We start from the raw sequence: 17,832 nt of genomic DNA on the forward strand, positions 1-17,832 counted from the left end.
TAGCCCATGGTCCAGAATGTGTCAGTGTGCTAACTGCAGATGATTGGCTGGGCCTTTACTATACGTTAATATCTACTCTCGAAGCAAGGACAATATAAAACCTTACTGCATTCACATGAGCTCTTGGGTCTGGATTCTGATCATGTATCAATTTCGCGATGGCAACCGTTTATAGAACATGGCTTCAGAAAATGTAGGCACCAGAAAAATAGGCCAGGTTTTGAAGGCCTACATTTCCGACGCCTACCACATGACTCACGCCTACAGCAGCATTTTATGACGCCTAATGCCACTTCCGGCATTAAGCATCATAAAGCGCCTCCATAGGCAAGATGCAGGCCTTGTTTTTTTAAGGTGCAGGTAGGCGCCTGAATTTTTTTTATTTCAAATGCTTTTTTTTTGTTTTTATACATCATTTTCAACTTAGGTTAGGCGACGTAGGGTGCCATTTATAGAATATGGGACTGCATAGTACATGGGTCCTACATGGAAAGAACTGTAGACGAGTAGTAAACATTCTCGTTCTAGTACTCAAAATATCCAGCATGTTAATTTTAAGAAGCTGGATGTTGTCGTCTTTTCCATTTCTCTACCTTTTCTAAGCTGCACTTTTGTTTGGCATTCAGTACTGAGAAGGAGACGTGCTAGGCCTTATATCACTTAAGTTCAAATAATAAATAAAGATCCACAGGGTCAATATTCTAAAGGTCTTATGCAGTGAACGATGGGTTTGAAATGCATAAGCACTTAAAACATAAGGTCAGCTAACATATAACCTTTGGCCAGACAAAAGGAGAGGAAAGGACAGGCCGGGGGCATTAAAAAAAGTTATCCAAATAGCAGTCAGGGTTGGGTACTGTCCAGATAAATTTTGTAATTTAATAGTTTCAGCATGCTTCTTTTGTAGAGCAGTTTGGATATATTCTGAATACTTCGCTGTAGCATTTGCATTATTACAGTTGATGCATAGTTTAATTTCATTTGTCTATCCAACATATTTTACAGACATTTTAGGTGGACTGTTTCTCCTGGAGAGAAAAAATCTTTTATCAATCTTATTACTTTATATATTCCTGGTGAAGATAAAATTATGTGCTGAATTAGATCAATACAATTATTTGGGGACTTTTTGATGAATGCTAACCTAGTTTTTGTTTTTCTGAGATCCAATGCTCCCTCTAACAAATGGCTGGGTGCGTACAATTTTTTTTTTTTTTTTTTTTCATGTGATCAACAAGTTCTAAAAACCAACAATTTTTGATCCCATTTTTAGCGATCCATTTCTGTATACAGCACATAAAAAAACCGCATCACACTTATGAAATATTGATTTAGATGAATTAATTTCTTATAGTTTCATTTTGTTTGAAAGTCGGGTCAGCCAGTATTTTTGTGAGCGACCATGTAAAATGTATGAGCATTTGCTCAAGTGCTCTGCTTAGAGGGAACATAGCTGACATCCTCCATTTTATTCTTCTTCCACCTGGTGTGCAATCTTATCTTGTTTGGGTTGTGGATTCATGTAATTTTCATGTACAAGCAGAATAAAAAGGGAAGCTTGTTTACTCTTTCAAGGAGAGCTGATTAACTGTTTCGTTCTTGTTTTAATACTTTTCTTAAGGAACTATCAAATTTTAATGTCATTTAAACTTTGTATCAGTAATGAGATGGTCTATTATGTAATTTTCCTTTTTTTTCAGAGATAAAGGGGTCAAGGAGCTGTGTTTTTAGATGAAAGCAAGACTGCGCATAAATATATACATACTTGCTCATTTTGGAAGAAATTTTCAAAGCTACGGAGGCAGCTCCAAAGTCCATGGATACTTTTATCCATAAACTTTGCAAGTTCTTAATAATATGTACAACAACATTTCAAATTTGCAAAACAGTAAGGATATCACAGCCACCATTCATTTTATAACAACTTCCATAATGATTTTGTTTTCAAACGTTTAGCAACTGCACCTATTTCTTACTCTGGCACTTAGTCTTATACGAATAAAATAAAACCTCAAATTACACTGGAAAAATTAATAATATTCTATGAAATACTGTGGAATTATTAGTTGAGTAACCACAAGTTGATTGAAATATCTAAAAATAACTAGAACCTGAGGCTAGAAAAAGCAAATGAAACATAGCAGTAAGAGAATCAGGCCTAATGTCTCAAAAGAAGTATAACTATAGTGGACAGTACAAAAGATTACTAAAGCCAAGACACCACAACTAAAATGAAGGGAAAACCTCTAAGAGCTTTACAGAACAAAATGCAATCAAGAATTGCAAGTAATCAAAGCGAGGAACACCCCTTTTCTTCCCCTTTCCTCTTCCTCAACGAGAGCCATCCTGTCCTCTTAGAAGATGCTATACAATATTGATGACTCATTGAGTTTCTCCGACTCATTGAAATTCCTTGTCATCTCTTTCATCTGTGAATAAGTAAGAAACATTCTGTTACAATTATGGTAACAACCATCACAAGCCTAATATGTTTAACTTTTAAGAATTTTCTCTAAATTTTTTATTAGGCTTTATAAACCACCTTTACGAAGAGATTCACCCATGGTATACCTTGATATTAAGAACAGCAAATATCAGAGTAAAAACAGCTGCAACAACGAGGTCATCTTGGAGATAAGCACATTAAATCTTAATAGCAATAATATGATGTCAGTAATAGACACAATTAGAATATTTAAATAAATATGTTTAAGAATAAATGTTGGGTATATGGGAGGGGGATATTGGATGTGTATTTAAATTTGATGGTATATTAAGTGATGTTAAAGTAGAAAATAACTGTATCTTATGTTATACTTATTGAAAGTTTAAAAATGAATAAAGATTTTTTTTTTAAAGAATATTTATATAACTGATAAAGGAGATAGAACCCCTCTCATATAAAGAAAGGCTAAAGAGGTTAGGGCTCATCAGCATAGAAAAGAGATGGCTGAGGGAAGATATGATACAGGCCTGAAAAATCCTGAGTGGAGTAGAACAGATAAAAAAGAATCAATTAATTTACTCTATCAAAAAGTACAAAGACTAGGGACACTCAATGAAGTTATATGGAAATACTTTTAAAACAAGTAGGAGGAAATATTTTTTTCACTTGACAGAGTTAAAACTCATTGCCAGAGGATGTTGTAACTGAGTTTAAAAAAAATATTTGGGCAGGTTCCTGTAGGAAAAATCCATAGTCTGCTATTGCGATAGGGAAGCCACTGCTTGCCCTGGAATTGGTAGCATTTACTCTTGGTAGAATTCTGTGTGACTGCGCAACACAGAATTTGAACAAAATTGTACAGTCTCACAGATTTCCCTCTTTACCCAGCAGAATCTTGGGTGGTGTCAACTATCGGCAGTGGCGAAGTGAGGATAGGAGGTACCTGGGGCAGTGGCGCCCACATGCCTTCCTCTCTGCCCTCCCACACCATACTCTCGCCCATGCCACACTTGTGCCCTCCCTTCCCCCATACCCCTTTAAATCTTTTCCAGCGCGAGCAGTTTCTCTAGAGACTTCTGCTTGCACTGGTATCGACTTTCCTATCTTTTTAATTCGATTGTTAACCAGCTAGATATTAATTTGATGGTTGGTATATCAAAATCAATAAAACTTGAAACTTGAAACTTGATGCCACTTCCTGGCCCCATGACCAGGAAGTGATTTCAGAGGGTAGCAAAGTCAGTACAAACAGCAGGCCGCAGAAGTTGTTGGTGCTGGCATAGATTTAAAGAGGTATGGTGGGAAGGGAGAGTGTGAGCATGGGGAAGGATGGACGGAGAGTTGTCGGTGCCCCCCTCAAGATGGCGCCTGGATGCCCCCCCCCCCCAACTGGCTATTGAGTCATGGTATCGGCAGTGATTCTCACACACTGCCTGCCGCTAATCTGGAAGCCTTTCTGCAGCATAGGGGAGGCTTCCAGGATAATGGCAGGCATTGTGTGGGAATCGCTGCCAATACCATGACCCGATGAAGCGAGACTTACTAGAAAGAGTACATGGGAGGGAAGGAAGGAAAGTTGCTGGCATGGGGAGGGGTGAGAGGAAGGAAAGATGTTGGGACCTAAGAAGTACGTTTGGTTTCGAGAAAAGTGAAACTGACATCAACGAAGGTGTTTTTGTTGGACCCAAAATTTGTGAACTGAGCTTTGATGAAGTGTTCAAACAGAAGCTGAATCAGCAGCTTGGGAAGCATTCATGCTGATTGTTCAGAATTTTCTTGGTAATCGCAGATTAGAGAATTATGCTGAGCATGTGCTGAACATGTTGACAGCATATCAGCTAATGGGGCCAGAATGTCACTTAAAATGCACTTCTTACATTCTCACCTTGACTTCTTCCCACCCAATCTTGGTGATGTCAGCGATGAGCATGGGGAGAGATTTCATCAAGATATCAAGGTGATGGAAAGCAGATATCAGGGAAAGTTCAATCCCAGTATGATGGGGAACTATTGTTGGTTCTTGCAAAGAGAGACAAACGTAAAAGCAAGTGCCTCAAACATTTCTGAACATGCTGACATCACTTTTGTGTGAGGTAGAGGCATAAATATATGCTGTAACATGTCTCCTTATTGTTTTCGTGTTTATTTTCAGAGTAAACTCCTTAACACAAGTTTGGTGGGACATAGTTCATACCCACAATATTGTGCCGATGTGGCAAACTGTCTAGGAAATTAGTAACATGTATCTCAGAAACCTAATGTGCTAGCTGAATTTCAATTACAGATCTGAAATCAGCATCATTAAATTAACTAAGAACACTTCTTAAGTTCTCAGTAGCAAAGGAAAAAGTTTTTTTTTTTGTTTTTGACCAGTGTAATATTGCAGGATTGTTAGTTATATCGTGAATTTATAATGAATATGACTGTTGGATAGACTAGATCAGTGGTCTCAAACACGCGGGCCGCATGTGGCTCTCCAGGTTTTATTTGCGGCCCGCGGTCTGGATGCGATCAACAGCATTTCTCTTCCCCTTTCCCTTCCTTTTGGAGCAGCAGCGTGTCTGGCTGGCTCGTTCCGTTCAAAGCCGCGGGTTGGCGGCTCCTCGCGTTATCCACTCCTGCATCGGAAGCCTCTCTGATGTCACATCATCAGAGAGGCTTCAGGCGCAGGCGCGGATCTCGCAAGGAGCCGCCACACGTGGCTTTGAACGGAACAAGCCGGCCAGACACGCTGCTGCTCCACAAGGAAGAGAACGGAAGGGAAGGGGAAAGAGAAATGCTTCTGCTACATAGGAAAGGGGGACCCTAGGGAAATGCAGCTGCTGCTGTACAGGGAAAGGGAGAGGGAGGGAAAGGTGAAGAGAAATGCCTCTCCTGCACAGGAAAGGGGGAAGGGAAATGCTGCTTCTGTTGCTGCTGCACCCAACTGGGGAAAGAGAGGGAAGGAAGGAGAAGGGAGAGGAGAGGAGCAAGAGAAGAAGCCAAGTTCATGGGAGGGAGGGAAGGAAAGGAGATATCAGACCATGGAGGGGGAGGGAGAGATGCCAGGGCATGGGGGAAGGAGACAGATGCCAGACCAGGGGAAAGGAAGGAAGGAGGGAGGGAGGGAGAGAAAGGAAGAAAAGAGATGCCAGACCATAGAAATAGGACGGAAGAAGAGAGAGATAGGAAGGAAAGGTAAGACATGGAAACGTAGATTTTGAAAAGAAAGCAGAAAAATTGAACATTAAGTTAATGCCAAAGATGGATGCAACTCTGTTAAAAAGGCATACAGGGACTCAATATAAATACCAGTCAGAAAAGGAATTATGTTGATGAATGAAAGACTGACTGTAATAGTATTAAATACCAGTGGGGAGAGAGCAAATGACTCCTAAAAACGCTCAGAAAAGTGAAACTCTGAAAGGGAGGTGGATACCTCCCCTTGAGGCAAGAGTTTACCGTCCAATCATTGCATTTGCTTTGTAGAACATCACTTTCTGACCACTGGTAAAAACTAGTATTGTTTAAATAAACTTTGTTAGATTGACTAAAAAGTTCAAAACAATTATGCACAACTCTTGCTTGTAACGATGATACCATTCACTTATCTGTACCAACTTTAAAGTTTGTAGTTGTAAGGGCTCTTGGGGGTCTCAACTACAAACTTTAAAGTTGGTACAGATAAGTGAATGGTATCATCGTTCCAAGCAAGAGTTGTGCATAATTGTTTTGAACTTTTTAGTATTTAATACTATTACTGGTATTTAATACTATTACAGTCAGTCTTTCATTCATCAAAGATGGATGCAAGGCAGAAAGTGAAGATGGAGAGAAAAACAGTCAAAGGACAAGAAGGCCCTGAAAACATAGTTGAAAGCACAGAAAAATAAAGTCACCAGACCTCAAAGGTAGGGAAAATGATTTTATTTTCAATATAGTGATTGAAATGTGTCAGTTTTGAGAAAGAAAAGATATTAAACTTTAAATGTGAGGGCTGCAGAAAAAATAGAGTACTTGGAGGGCCGCAGAAAAAAATAGTTAATGTCTTATTAAAGAAATGACAATTTTGCATGAGGTAAAACTCTTCATAGTTTATATATCTTTACTTTTAACTGTTAAAGGAAAGTTTTATAAACTACTAGCTGATGCCCCGGCGTTGCACGGGTATTTAATTATAGCAATAACACTGTAAATGGATTCAAATAAAGATACTTTATAGTGGTGAATGAAATTATTTTTTTACAACTTAATAAAAAGTACAATATTCAAATTATAATGTGAAATATTTGACAAAATGAATACAATACAACTAACGCAAAACGTGATTATAAACAACATTTTTAGTTTCACCTCCTGGAGCAAGAACATATAAATTCTTGGGTGAACCCAGGCTTGAGCAAGCAACATAGAGTTGTGGGCCGCGAGACCCCCAGAACATATCACCCCAGGTAGTGAGGGATTTGCATACCAAGTTTCGTTCAAATCGGTCAAGCCGTTTTTGAATTACTGTGAGAATGGCAGCTTTTTACATTTTTTCCATTGACATGAATGGCTGAAATCTGATTTTCTGTTTGTAGCTCCGCCCATGTGTGCAGGTGGGCCGCGAGACCCCCAGAACATATCACCCCAGGTAGTGAGGGATCTGCATACCAAGTTTCGTTCAAATCCGTCAAGCCGTTTTTGAATTACAGTGAGAATGGCAGCTTTTTACATTTTTTCCATTGGCATGAATGGGTGAAATCTGATTTTCTGTTTGTAGCTCCGCCCATGTGTGCAGGTGGGCCGCGAGACCCCCAGAACATATCACCCCAGGTAGTTGGAATTACTGTGAGAATGGCAGCTTTTTACATTTTTTCCATTGACATGAATGGGTGAAATCTGATGTTCTGTTTGTAGCTCCGTCCACATGTGCAGGTGGGCCGCGAGACCCCCAGAACATATCACCCCAGGTAGTGAGGGATCTGCATACCAAGTTTCGTTCAAATCGGTCAAGCCGTTTTTGAATTACTGTGAGAATGGCAGCTTTTTACATTTTTTCCATTGACATGAAAGGGTGAAATCTGATTTTCTGTTTGTAGCTCCGCCCACGTGTGCAGGTGGGCCGTGAGACCCCCAGAACATATCACCCCAGGTAGTGAGGGATCTGCATACCAAGTTTCGTTCAAATCGGTCAAGCCGTTTTTGAATTACTGTGAGAATGGCAGCTTTTTACATTTTTTCCATTGACATGAATGGGTGAAATCTGATTTTCTGTTTGTAGCTCCGCCCAGGTGTGCAGGTTGGCCGCGAGACCCCCAGAACATATCACCCCAGGTAGTGAGGGATCTGCATACCAAGTTTCGTTCAAATCGGTCAAGCCGTTTTTGAATTACTGTGAGAATGGCAGCTTTTTACATTTTTTCCATTGACATGAATGGGTGAAATCTGATTTTCTGTTTGTAGCTCCGCCCACGTGTGCAGGTGGGCCGCGAGACCCCCAGAACATATTACCCAAGGTAGTGAGGGATCTACATACCAAGTTTCATTCAAATCGGTCAAGCCGTTTTTGCGTGATCGCGGCACATACACACACACATACATACACACATACATACCTCCGATTTTATATATATAGATAAAGAGTTTTACCTCATGCAAAATTATCATTTCTTTAATAAGACATTAACTATTTTTTCTGCGGCCCTCCAAATACCTACAAATCCAAAATGCCCCACAAAGGGTTTGAGTTTGAGACCACTGGACTAGATGGACCATGCAGGTCTTTATCTGCCATAAACTACTATGTTAGATATGATAAACACAATGTCAATAAAATACAAATGAAGAACCTTAATGGGCAGTAGAGGAGAAGTACAGTTGTGACACAGACAGATAGGATGGGCAAGACAATGGTTTTGGCTACATAAGTGGCTGACTAGACTGAAGGACAAGAAGACAAATGTCTATGAGTTTCCTAGTAGTTCTCAGTGCTCATTCAGCTCACACATGGCACTTTGTGTCACAAAAGATGGCATGAATCAGTGGTAATAAATGTGGCACTTTAAAAATGCCCTCAGCAAGGGAAGAAACTAATATTCCCATTTTTATTCTTTACCCTAGAAGTGAATTATATTTCATTAGGCCAATACTTTTGGAACTGATCTTGTGAGAGAAATTGCAGATTAGGATTCAGCACAAAAATACCCCCAAAACCAACAAGCCAAGAAATGATGTGAGAATATTGCATTAGGCCGATTCTCAAGAGCTCAATTAGACCTGCATGGATTCTCCAAGCAATAATCATATCAGTCCTTTTCTCTTCCAATACACATGTGTAGTAATGACCAGCCACTCCTCTTTATCCTCACTACACATACTCATATTCCTTATTTATCTCCCATAAACATATTCCATATTCGCTCCTCCACACATTTCTTCCTCATTCCCTCACACAGACCTCACTCAATACCACAGTTAACCTGACATCTACTCCAAACTCTCATTCCAGATTCCAAACTCTGACATATTCTTCTTTGCTCTTGGGATTAGGGTTGGTTTTGGAACAAAGCCACCGACTGCAATTTTGGGGTTATTTTCTTGAAAACGATGTCTCATTTACTTCTAGTGGGCTCTCTGCATTCTGTGATCTAAGCTTGAGACTCGGCTGAATTCCCACAGCAGTTCATTATTTATGAGTTTAAAGAAATGTTCATGGGCAGCAGATGACACGTAAATGTTTACTTTGTGGAGTGGGCGCATTTTGTGAAGTTTTTTCACAAAAGGGAATAGTGGGTAGAAGAAAAAAGCTCAGTTGCCTAAATGTTAGATTTTTCACACATTTATGCATGTGCTTTGTGTGTTGCATCTTTTGAAAAAAGGATTGTACTTCAATGTCAAGCTGTTTATCCTTCTATTTTCAACTGAAATAACAATCATGCTTTCAATATAAACTGGCAAAGACCCTCTAACCATTTCCCCCTTCTCTTTATCCGCAGTTTACTTTCAGACAGCTTTTGGTAGAAGAAAATCCAAAGGCAATAAAACCTACATGAACCTGTTTTTCCCAGAAGCTGTGCGATTACAACAAAAATGAGTTAAGGCTTCTTGATATAAGTCAACTAATATTTATTTCAACAACAACACAAAAAGGCCAGTATTCAAAAGATTTGGACAGGTAACTTTGTGAGTCCAATGAGCAAAATCTTGATTTTTGAAACCATGCACACCTTCCTCCCATCCCCACTTACAGAAATTTATTTTTTAAATTATTAAGAACATAAGAATAGTTATACTCAGACCAATGGTCCATCTAGCCATCTAGCCCAGTGGTCTCAAACTTGCAGCCCACAATCTGTACTAGTGCTGTCTGTACTAGTGCTGCCCACTCTTTGCAGCATCCTCTGGCTTCCCCCTGGCCTCCCGCTCTTACCTTCAAATAATTACCGCAGCCTGCAGAGAGGATTACCGGTGCTGTAGCAATCCTTGCAGGCTGCCGTCGTCCTCAGCAGCATGTTCCCTCTGCTGCGATCCTGCTCCTGATGAGGGGTGAGACTGCAACAAAGGGAAAGTGCTGCGGAGGCCGAAGGCAGCCTGCAAGGAACGCTACAGCACTGGCGATCCTCTCTGCAGGCTGTGGTAATTATCTGAAACTAAGACTGGGAGGCCAGGGGGGAAGCTGGAGGACGCTGCAAAGAAGGGGGGAACTTGCAGGCCTGGGGGGGGGGAAGATTTATAAATTATAGTTTTACCTCATGCAAAATTGTAATTTCTTTAATAAGACATTAACTCTTTTTTTCTAAGGCCCTTCAAGTACCTACAAATCCAAAATGTGGCCCTGCAAAGGGTTTGAGACCACTGATCTAGCCCATAACCAGTATCCTCTTTGCCAACAGTGGTCGATCCAGGTCAGAAGTATCTAGCAAAAAAGCAAATAGTAGCAATATTCTAAGCTACTAATCACAGGGCAAGCGATGACTGCCTCAATAGCAGACTTTGGACATTTCCAAACTTTTTTTCAAACTCAGAAATGCTAACCGCTATTACCACATCCTCTGGCAACAAGTTCTAAAGATTAACCATTTGATGAGTGAAAAAGTATTATTTCCTGCTATTTATTTTTAAAGTATTTCCATGTAACTTCATTGAGTGTCTTTGTAGTTTTTGAAAGAGTAAAAATTTAATTTAGTTTTACCAGTTCTTTTTATTGAAACATCACTCAAAGAATGGCTCCAGAAAATCTAAACATTTACCCCCCACCCCTTTATTAGCACAGCAACAAATATTAAAGAAAAAAATGATACACTGCTACTTTCTTAGGTACAGATTATAAGCCTCTGGAGACAGGGAATTATCTGAATGTAACTACCACTGAAAATGTATTAAAAAAATTCCTAGACTGCTTTATCTTACAATTCTATGCAGTTTCTATCATAACATACACAATTCAAACAAATAAAACAAAATACATCACAAAAGCAAAATAAAAATTACATAAAATCCATAATTGTACTAAGCAGCAGTATTTTAAATATATAAAACTAAGCAGCAATCATAACAACATTAATAGAGTTTTCATAAAATTACAACAAAATCCCCATATCATCTTTGCCATCACTACTTTTAAACTAAGGGCCCTTTTACAAAGTCACATTATAGATTCTGCTATGGCAAATGTACCAAAGCCCCTAGAAATTGAATGGGCTTTGGTGCATATACAGTGGAGAGACTGAATGAATTCTTTGCTTCAGTCTTTATGGAAGAAGTTATAAGAGATCTACCTGAACCAGAAATGGTTTTTAAGTGTGTTGATGCGGAGGAACAGAAATAAATCTCGGTGTATCTGGAAGATGTACTAAGCCAAATCTACAAGTTAAAAAGTGATAAATCATCTGGACCGGATGGTATACTTCCCAGGGTACTAAAAGAACTCAAACATGGAATTGCTGACCTGTTATAAGTGATCTGTAACCTGTCGCTAAAATCGTCTGTAGCACCTGAAGATTGGAGGGTGGCCAATGTTACGCCGATTTTTAAAAAGGGTTCTAGGGGAGATCTTGGAAATTAGAGACCAGTAAACCTGACTTCAGTGCTGAGAAAAATGGTGGAAATAATTATAAAAAATAAAATTGTGGAACATGTAGACAAACATGATTTAATGAGACAGAGTCAGCATGGATTCAGCTTACCTTGTTTGAAGGTATAAATAAACATGTGGATAAAGGTGAGCCAGTTGATATGGTTTATCTAGATTTTCAGAAAGCTTTTGATTAAGTTCCTCATGAGAGGCTCCTGAGAAAATTAAAGCATCATGAGATAGGTGGCAAAGTTCAGTTGTGGATTAGGAATTGGTTATTGGATAGAAAACAGAGGGTAGGGTTAAATGCCATATTTCTCAATGGAGGAGAGTAAATAGTGGAGTGCCGCAGGGATCTGTACTGGGAACGGTGCTATTTAACTTATTTATAAATGATCTAGAAATTGGAATGACAAGTGAGGTGATTAAATTTGCAGATGTCGCTAAACTGTTCAAAGTTGTCAAAATACATACAGATTGTGAAAAATTGCAGGCAGACCTGAAGAGATTGGAGGACTGGGTGTCCACGTGGCAGAAGAAATTTATTGTGGACAAGTGCAAAGTGATGCACATTGGGAAGAATAATCCGAATCACAATTACTGGATGCTAGGGTCCACCTTGGCGATTAGCACCCACAAAAAGGATCTGGGTGTCATTGTAGACAATAAGATGAAACCTTCCGCCCACGGCAGCCAAAAAAGCAAACAAGATGTTAGGAATTATTAATAAAAGGATGGCTAACAAGACAAAGAACATTATAATGCCCCTGTATCACTCCATAATGTGACTTCATGTGGAGTATTGCATTCAATTCTGGTCTCCATATCTCAAGAAAGATATAGCGGCACTAGAAAAGGTTAAAAGAAGAGCGACCAAGATGATAAAGGGGATGGAACTCCTCTCATATGAGGAAAGACTAAAAAGGTTAGGGACTCTTCAGCTTAGAAAAGAGAAGGTTGATGGGAGATATGATTGAAGTCTACAAAATCCTGAGTGGAGTAGAACGGGTACAAGTGAATCGATTTTCACTCAGTCAAAATTTACAAAGACTAGGGGACAGTCCATGAAGTTACAGTGAAATACTTTTAAAACCCATAGGAGGAAATATTTTTTCACTCAGTGAATAGTTAAGCTCTGGAACGCATTGCCAGAGGTTGTGGTAAGAGCAGATAGCATTGCTGGTTTTAAGAAAGGTTTAAATAATTTCCTGGAGGAAAAGTCCATGGTATGTTATTGAGAAAGACATGGGGGAAGCCACTGCTTGCCCTGGATTGGTAGCATGGAATGTTGCTACTTCTTGGGTTTTGACCAGGTACTAGGAACCTGGATTGGCAACCATGAGAACAGGCTACTGGGCTTGATGGACCATTGGTCTGACCCAGGAAGACTATTCTTATGTTCTTATGTACTACTGCAGCTTTCTACAAGAGGCCCTAAATTCTCAACAGTTCTACAAACTGTAACATTGGTGTCACCTTATGCAACATCACAGGAAGGGCATTCCATAGAGCAGCCCCTTCTATATAAAAGATTGTGTTCCAATATTCTGTAAGTCTTATTCAATAAAATGAAAGAATATCCAACAATAACTTATCATAGGATCTCAACATTCTCAGAGGTCTATAAACTTTCAAGGAATTTTCAATAATCAACATGGCTTCCTCATTCAAAGCTTTATTAATTAAAGATAAAACTAAAATTTGAATATCCAGGCTATGGGGAGCCAGTAGAAATCTTTCAAAATGCCTGTAATACGAGTATATCTTGAGACATTTTATAAAAGGCAAGCAGCAGCATTTTGAGCCATTTGTAAGCAAGCAAACCGAGATAGACACTTCTCCCTCAATATTCACGGGGGTTAGGGGTAGAACCGGCCCGCAAATATTAAAAAAATTGTGAATAATATACGCTCCTGCCCTGTGCAGATCACTCATAGGAAAAGAGTGCTGTGAGCTCCCGTCGTAGTCTCGAGAGACTAAGAGAGCATAAGAGCAAAGTGACCTAGGTTCTCCATGCAGACCAGACCCTATGTAAGCAAGTGTGGATGGTTCTCAGCTGAAGGCCGCGATTCTTGAGAAGATGCATCAGATCTGCATACCACAGTCTGTGAGGCCAATCTGGAGCTACTGGAATGACATGGCCCAGATGGACCATGATCCGCCAAATGACCTGGCCTACCATGGGCCAGGGAGAAAAGATACAGGATAAGCTCCTGAGGTCATGGCTGCACTAGTGTTGAGTCCCTCGGTTCTGGGCTCGGATCTTTGACTGAATAAATTATCCATTTTCTTGTTCTTTGCCATGGCCATGAGGTCGAAGCTGGACTAACCCCAGCATCGCACTATGGTTCGGAATGCCACAGAGGACAGGGCCCACTCTCCCATAACCAAAGTATGTCTGCTAAAGAAGTCAGGCTGAACATTATCAACTCCCACCACATGCACTGCTGATAGTGCCTAGAAGTGGCATGTAGCTCACAGAAAAAGAAGCCAGGCTTCCAGAGTCCGAGAGGTGCTCTTGGTCCCTCCCTGGTGATTGACATAGGCTACTGCCATTGCATTGTCAGAAAAGACCCTAACCGCTTGGCCCTCCAGAGTTTTCTGCAATCACATCAGAGTCAGCTGAATGGCTATCAGCTCCAACCGGTTAATTGACCATTTCCTCTGACAGAGTGTCCAGCACCCCTGGACAGGACAATGATTGCAGTGGACTCGCCTGCCCCGAAAGCTGGCATCTGTCATCACCATAATCCAGAAGGCAATCTCTAGCAGAACGCCCTTGCAGAGTGACTGTGGGAGAAGCCATCAATCCATGCTGGACTGAGTCTCCAGAGTCCAGGGAACACAGGTGTATAAAGCATCCCTGTGCAGAGCCCAACGAGAGAGCATGGCATGCTGGGGAGGATACATATGCACTCTCACCACAGGAACCACATCAAATGTAGTAGCCATGGATTCCAGGACCTGAAGATAGTCCCATGGCTGAAGGAGCCAACTGTTCTAGAAGAGATTAGGGCACACAGTTTCAGTCTGTGTGCTTCTGGAAGATAGACGCAGCCTTCAGCTGTGTCAAAGAGAACACCCAGATATTCCAAAGACTGCATGGTTGTCAGGTTTCTCTTTCTGTGGTTCACAATTCAGCCCAGGTCCTCCAGCACCTGGATCACATGATCTACCATGCACTGACCCTTGGCCAATGAGGGAGCTCTGAGCAATCAGTCGTCCAAATAAGGGTGTACTTGCAGACCCATTTTCTGTAAGTAAGCTGCCACAGCCACCATCACCTTAGTGAAGGTACAGGAAATTGTTGCCAGCCCAAAGGGCAGAGTCGAGAAATGGTAATGATTTTCCAATAAATGAAACTGCAAGTATTTGCGGCAGGCCAAAAATATCGGAATGTGCAAGTAACTTTGAGAGCCGCATTCACATGCTGAAGATACAGAAAAGGCTTCCAATCTTTGGAGCCTTTCTTTGCCAAGATAAAGTATATAGAGTATCTGCCTGAGCCCGAGAGTTCGGCCAGCACTGACTCTATAGCTGGAATATCCAGCAAGCGTTGAATAGTGGCTTGAACCTTGAGCACCTTGTCTGGTCAACCTGAAGGAGAGTCCACAAACCAATATGTCAGAAGCCAGGCAAATCCTAGCTTGTAACCCAACCAAATAATGTCCAAGACCTAATGGTCCGACAAAATGTGAACCCAGGTGGGCAAAAATGCTGAGAGTCTGCCCTCTATCCGTAGAGGGGCATCTCATGGCCTGGCGTCATTGCGTTTTTTTGGCAAAGGGTGCAGAATGGGAGACAGAGGGTTGGGATCACCTACAGCCGGCATAGCATTGCCTGGAGCCCTGAAAAAATCTCTGTGATGTGGCACTCACATACGAGCGGAATCACTGGGAAATTTAGAACAACCAGAACCTCTAGAGGTCCTGAGTATGCTGTCAGGCAGGGTCTTGGGCCAATAGTCCACCATAGAATTCATGAGATTGTCCAGGCCCTTGCCAAACAATAATTGCCCCTTACAGGGAAGTCTAGCCAAAGTAGCCTTGGAAGTGGAATCACCAGCCCATTGCCTGATCCAGAACATCCTGCATGCAGAAATAGAGTATGCCGACACTTCTGCCCAAACCCGCATAAGGTCATACAATGCGTCAGCAACTTAATCTGACCCAGCCAAAGGAAGTTGAAGAGGAGGATCCACAGCCTCACTCTCCAATGTGCGCAGTCGAGACAGGTACATGTGACAAAGGACGCCGTCAAAGCAGTTTTTGTGCCTAAAGTAGCTGCATCAAAAAGACTCCAGAGGACCACATATAAACGGCAGTCCTGCATATCTTTAAGTACTACACCACCTTCATTGGGTAGAGAGGTATGCTTAGTCACCTGCACAACCAAAGAATCCACCCTAGGCTGACCCAGATCCCACATGCTAATCCCATGCTATCTTGAATTCAGATAATCTTTCTACCCAGTGCTGTGACCACTGCGATGCTGGCAGCCAATTCTAAGTTTTGTAATTTTCTGAATAACTACCAATACTGGTGAGGCTGTTGTCAGAATATCAGGCTACCTAGATTCTAAGAATATACATTTGTTTGCAGCAACAATATTTCCCATGTTGTTTCAAGGTATTTTTAATGTAAAATGGCAAGAAAAGACCCAATTTTTGTTTTTGTCCTTCTTGTATCATTAATAATAGGAAGGTTTATTTGACCAGCAGTGAGCACTTTTGATGACATTGTCTCATGAAATGGAAAACAATATTTTAAAAAAAACCAAACAAATGAACATTTTTGGCTGCACATGCTGGGTAGATTCAGCGACCTTGCAAGATAGTACCAGGCACTAGCAGCCTTCTACCACCAACCCAGTTGATTTCTGGGGAGTTGCGGTTAGTTGGTAACAACTTAGCTACCCCATGGATGAAATAGCAATAGACCTCTATTTCCTCTTTATCATCTCATAATGTAGTAAAAGGTAGATTTTTTGCTTGTTTTTTAAATATTGCAGCTTCTTAACATTGCTCCTACTGCTGTCTTTACATCTGTATCAAACATACTTGAATTCTGCTACAGTACAGATTTTTTTTATCACCTCTGCTGGTAGACATCTACCACTCTTTAAATATAGATGAAGTTTCTCACATTTCTTCTGAGTCATTCTCTCTCTAACTTCAACCTTTCACGCTTTATTCTCTTAAATGGAATATTTTCCTTCTTAAAATTACTGAAGTAAGCCATTTTGAGTGTCTTAATCTTTCTTTCTAAAGGTTCTATTACAGGTCCAAAATCATTTTCGTAGCACCCCCCCCCCCCAATTCTTATATGATGAATTTTATTTTTATGTCCCTAGAATATCAGATATGTAAACTTAAGTAGAAAGCATTAACCCCCCTCCCCCAGATTCTCTGGGCACCGATCCAAGATGTGCATCTAATTAACCCCCCTTTTACAAAACCGCACAAGAGGTTTTTTAATGCCGGCTGGCAAGCTGAATGCTCTGCGCTGCTCCGCCGCTCATAGAGCTCCTATGAGTGTCGGAGCAGCGCAGAGCATTTAGCGTGCTGGCCGTCGCTAAAAAACCTTTTGCACGGTTTTGTATAGGGGGGGGGAAATTGGTTAAGGAGCCAATTAGTGCCAATAATTGGGTGTTAACTGGCATTAATCAGTGCCAATTTGGAATTGGTCACATATTTTGCTACATTTTATTCTATAACAATATGGGCCCAAATCCTATAGTGCACAATCCAAAAGGGGGTGTGGTCATGGGAGGTGGGTCGAGAGCGTTCCTAAAATTTGCATGCAGAGTTATAGAATACCGTGGATGTATGCTGGGAATTATACATGGTTTCAGTAGGTATAAGCCCCAGAGCCCAAATCTAAGTGCTGAAATTGGCACTCAATGCTATTCTATAACAGGTGCTCATATTTAAATGCCCATTATAGAACAGCATTGAGCGCTGATTCTTTTCGGCACCAATATTTGAGCACAATTTACTGAATCTAACCTTAAATGCTGTTTCATCAATTTAATTTAATTTTCTAAGCATTGACTCCATCCTTATTTTGGAAGTTACTATTTAACTACTACTTATCATTTCTATAGCGCTGCCAGACACACACAGTACTGTACATTACATTAGCCATGAGGAGATAATCCCTGATCAACAGAGCTTGCAATCTAATCAGAGAAACATAAGAATAGCCATACTGGGTCAGACCAATGGTCCATCAAGCCCAGTAGCCCGTTCTCACGGTGGCCAATCCAGGTCACTAGCACCTGGCCAAAAACCAAGGAGTAGCAATATTCCATACTACTGATCCAGGGTAAGCAGTGGCTTTCCCCGTGTCTT

The 17,832-nt window shown here is 40.8% G+C and overlaps 1 protein-coding gene across 2 annotated transcripts in view; it reads right to left on the bottom strand.

Moving 5' to 3' along the window:
- Positions 1-1,183: 1,183 nt before the first annotated feature.
- The window catches only part of MACROD2 (mono-ADP ribosylhydrolase 2), a 1,978,548-nt gene continuing 1,961,899 nt past the window's right edge, over positions 1,184-17,832 (bottom strand). For both annotated transcript variants that reach the window (XM_033936388.1, XM_033936386.1), the window contains one exon: positions 1,184-2,429. In XM_033936388.1, the coding sequence (XP_033792279.1) occupies positions 2,401-2,429 (29 nt within the window). In that variant the 3' untranslated portion in view covers positions 1,184-2,400. The remainder of the gene's footprint in view (positions 2,430-17,832) is intronic.

This window comes from Geotrypetes seraphini, chromosome 3 (assembly GCF_902459505.1).
Source record: "Geotrypetes seraphini chromosome 3, aGeoSer1.1, whole genome shotgun sequence".
Lineage (NCBI taxonomy): Eukaryota > Metazoa > Chordata > Amphibia > Gymnophiona > Dermophiidae > Geotrypetes > Geotrypetes seraphini.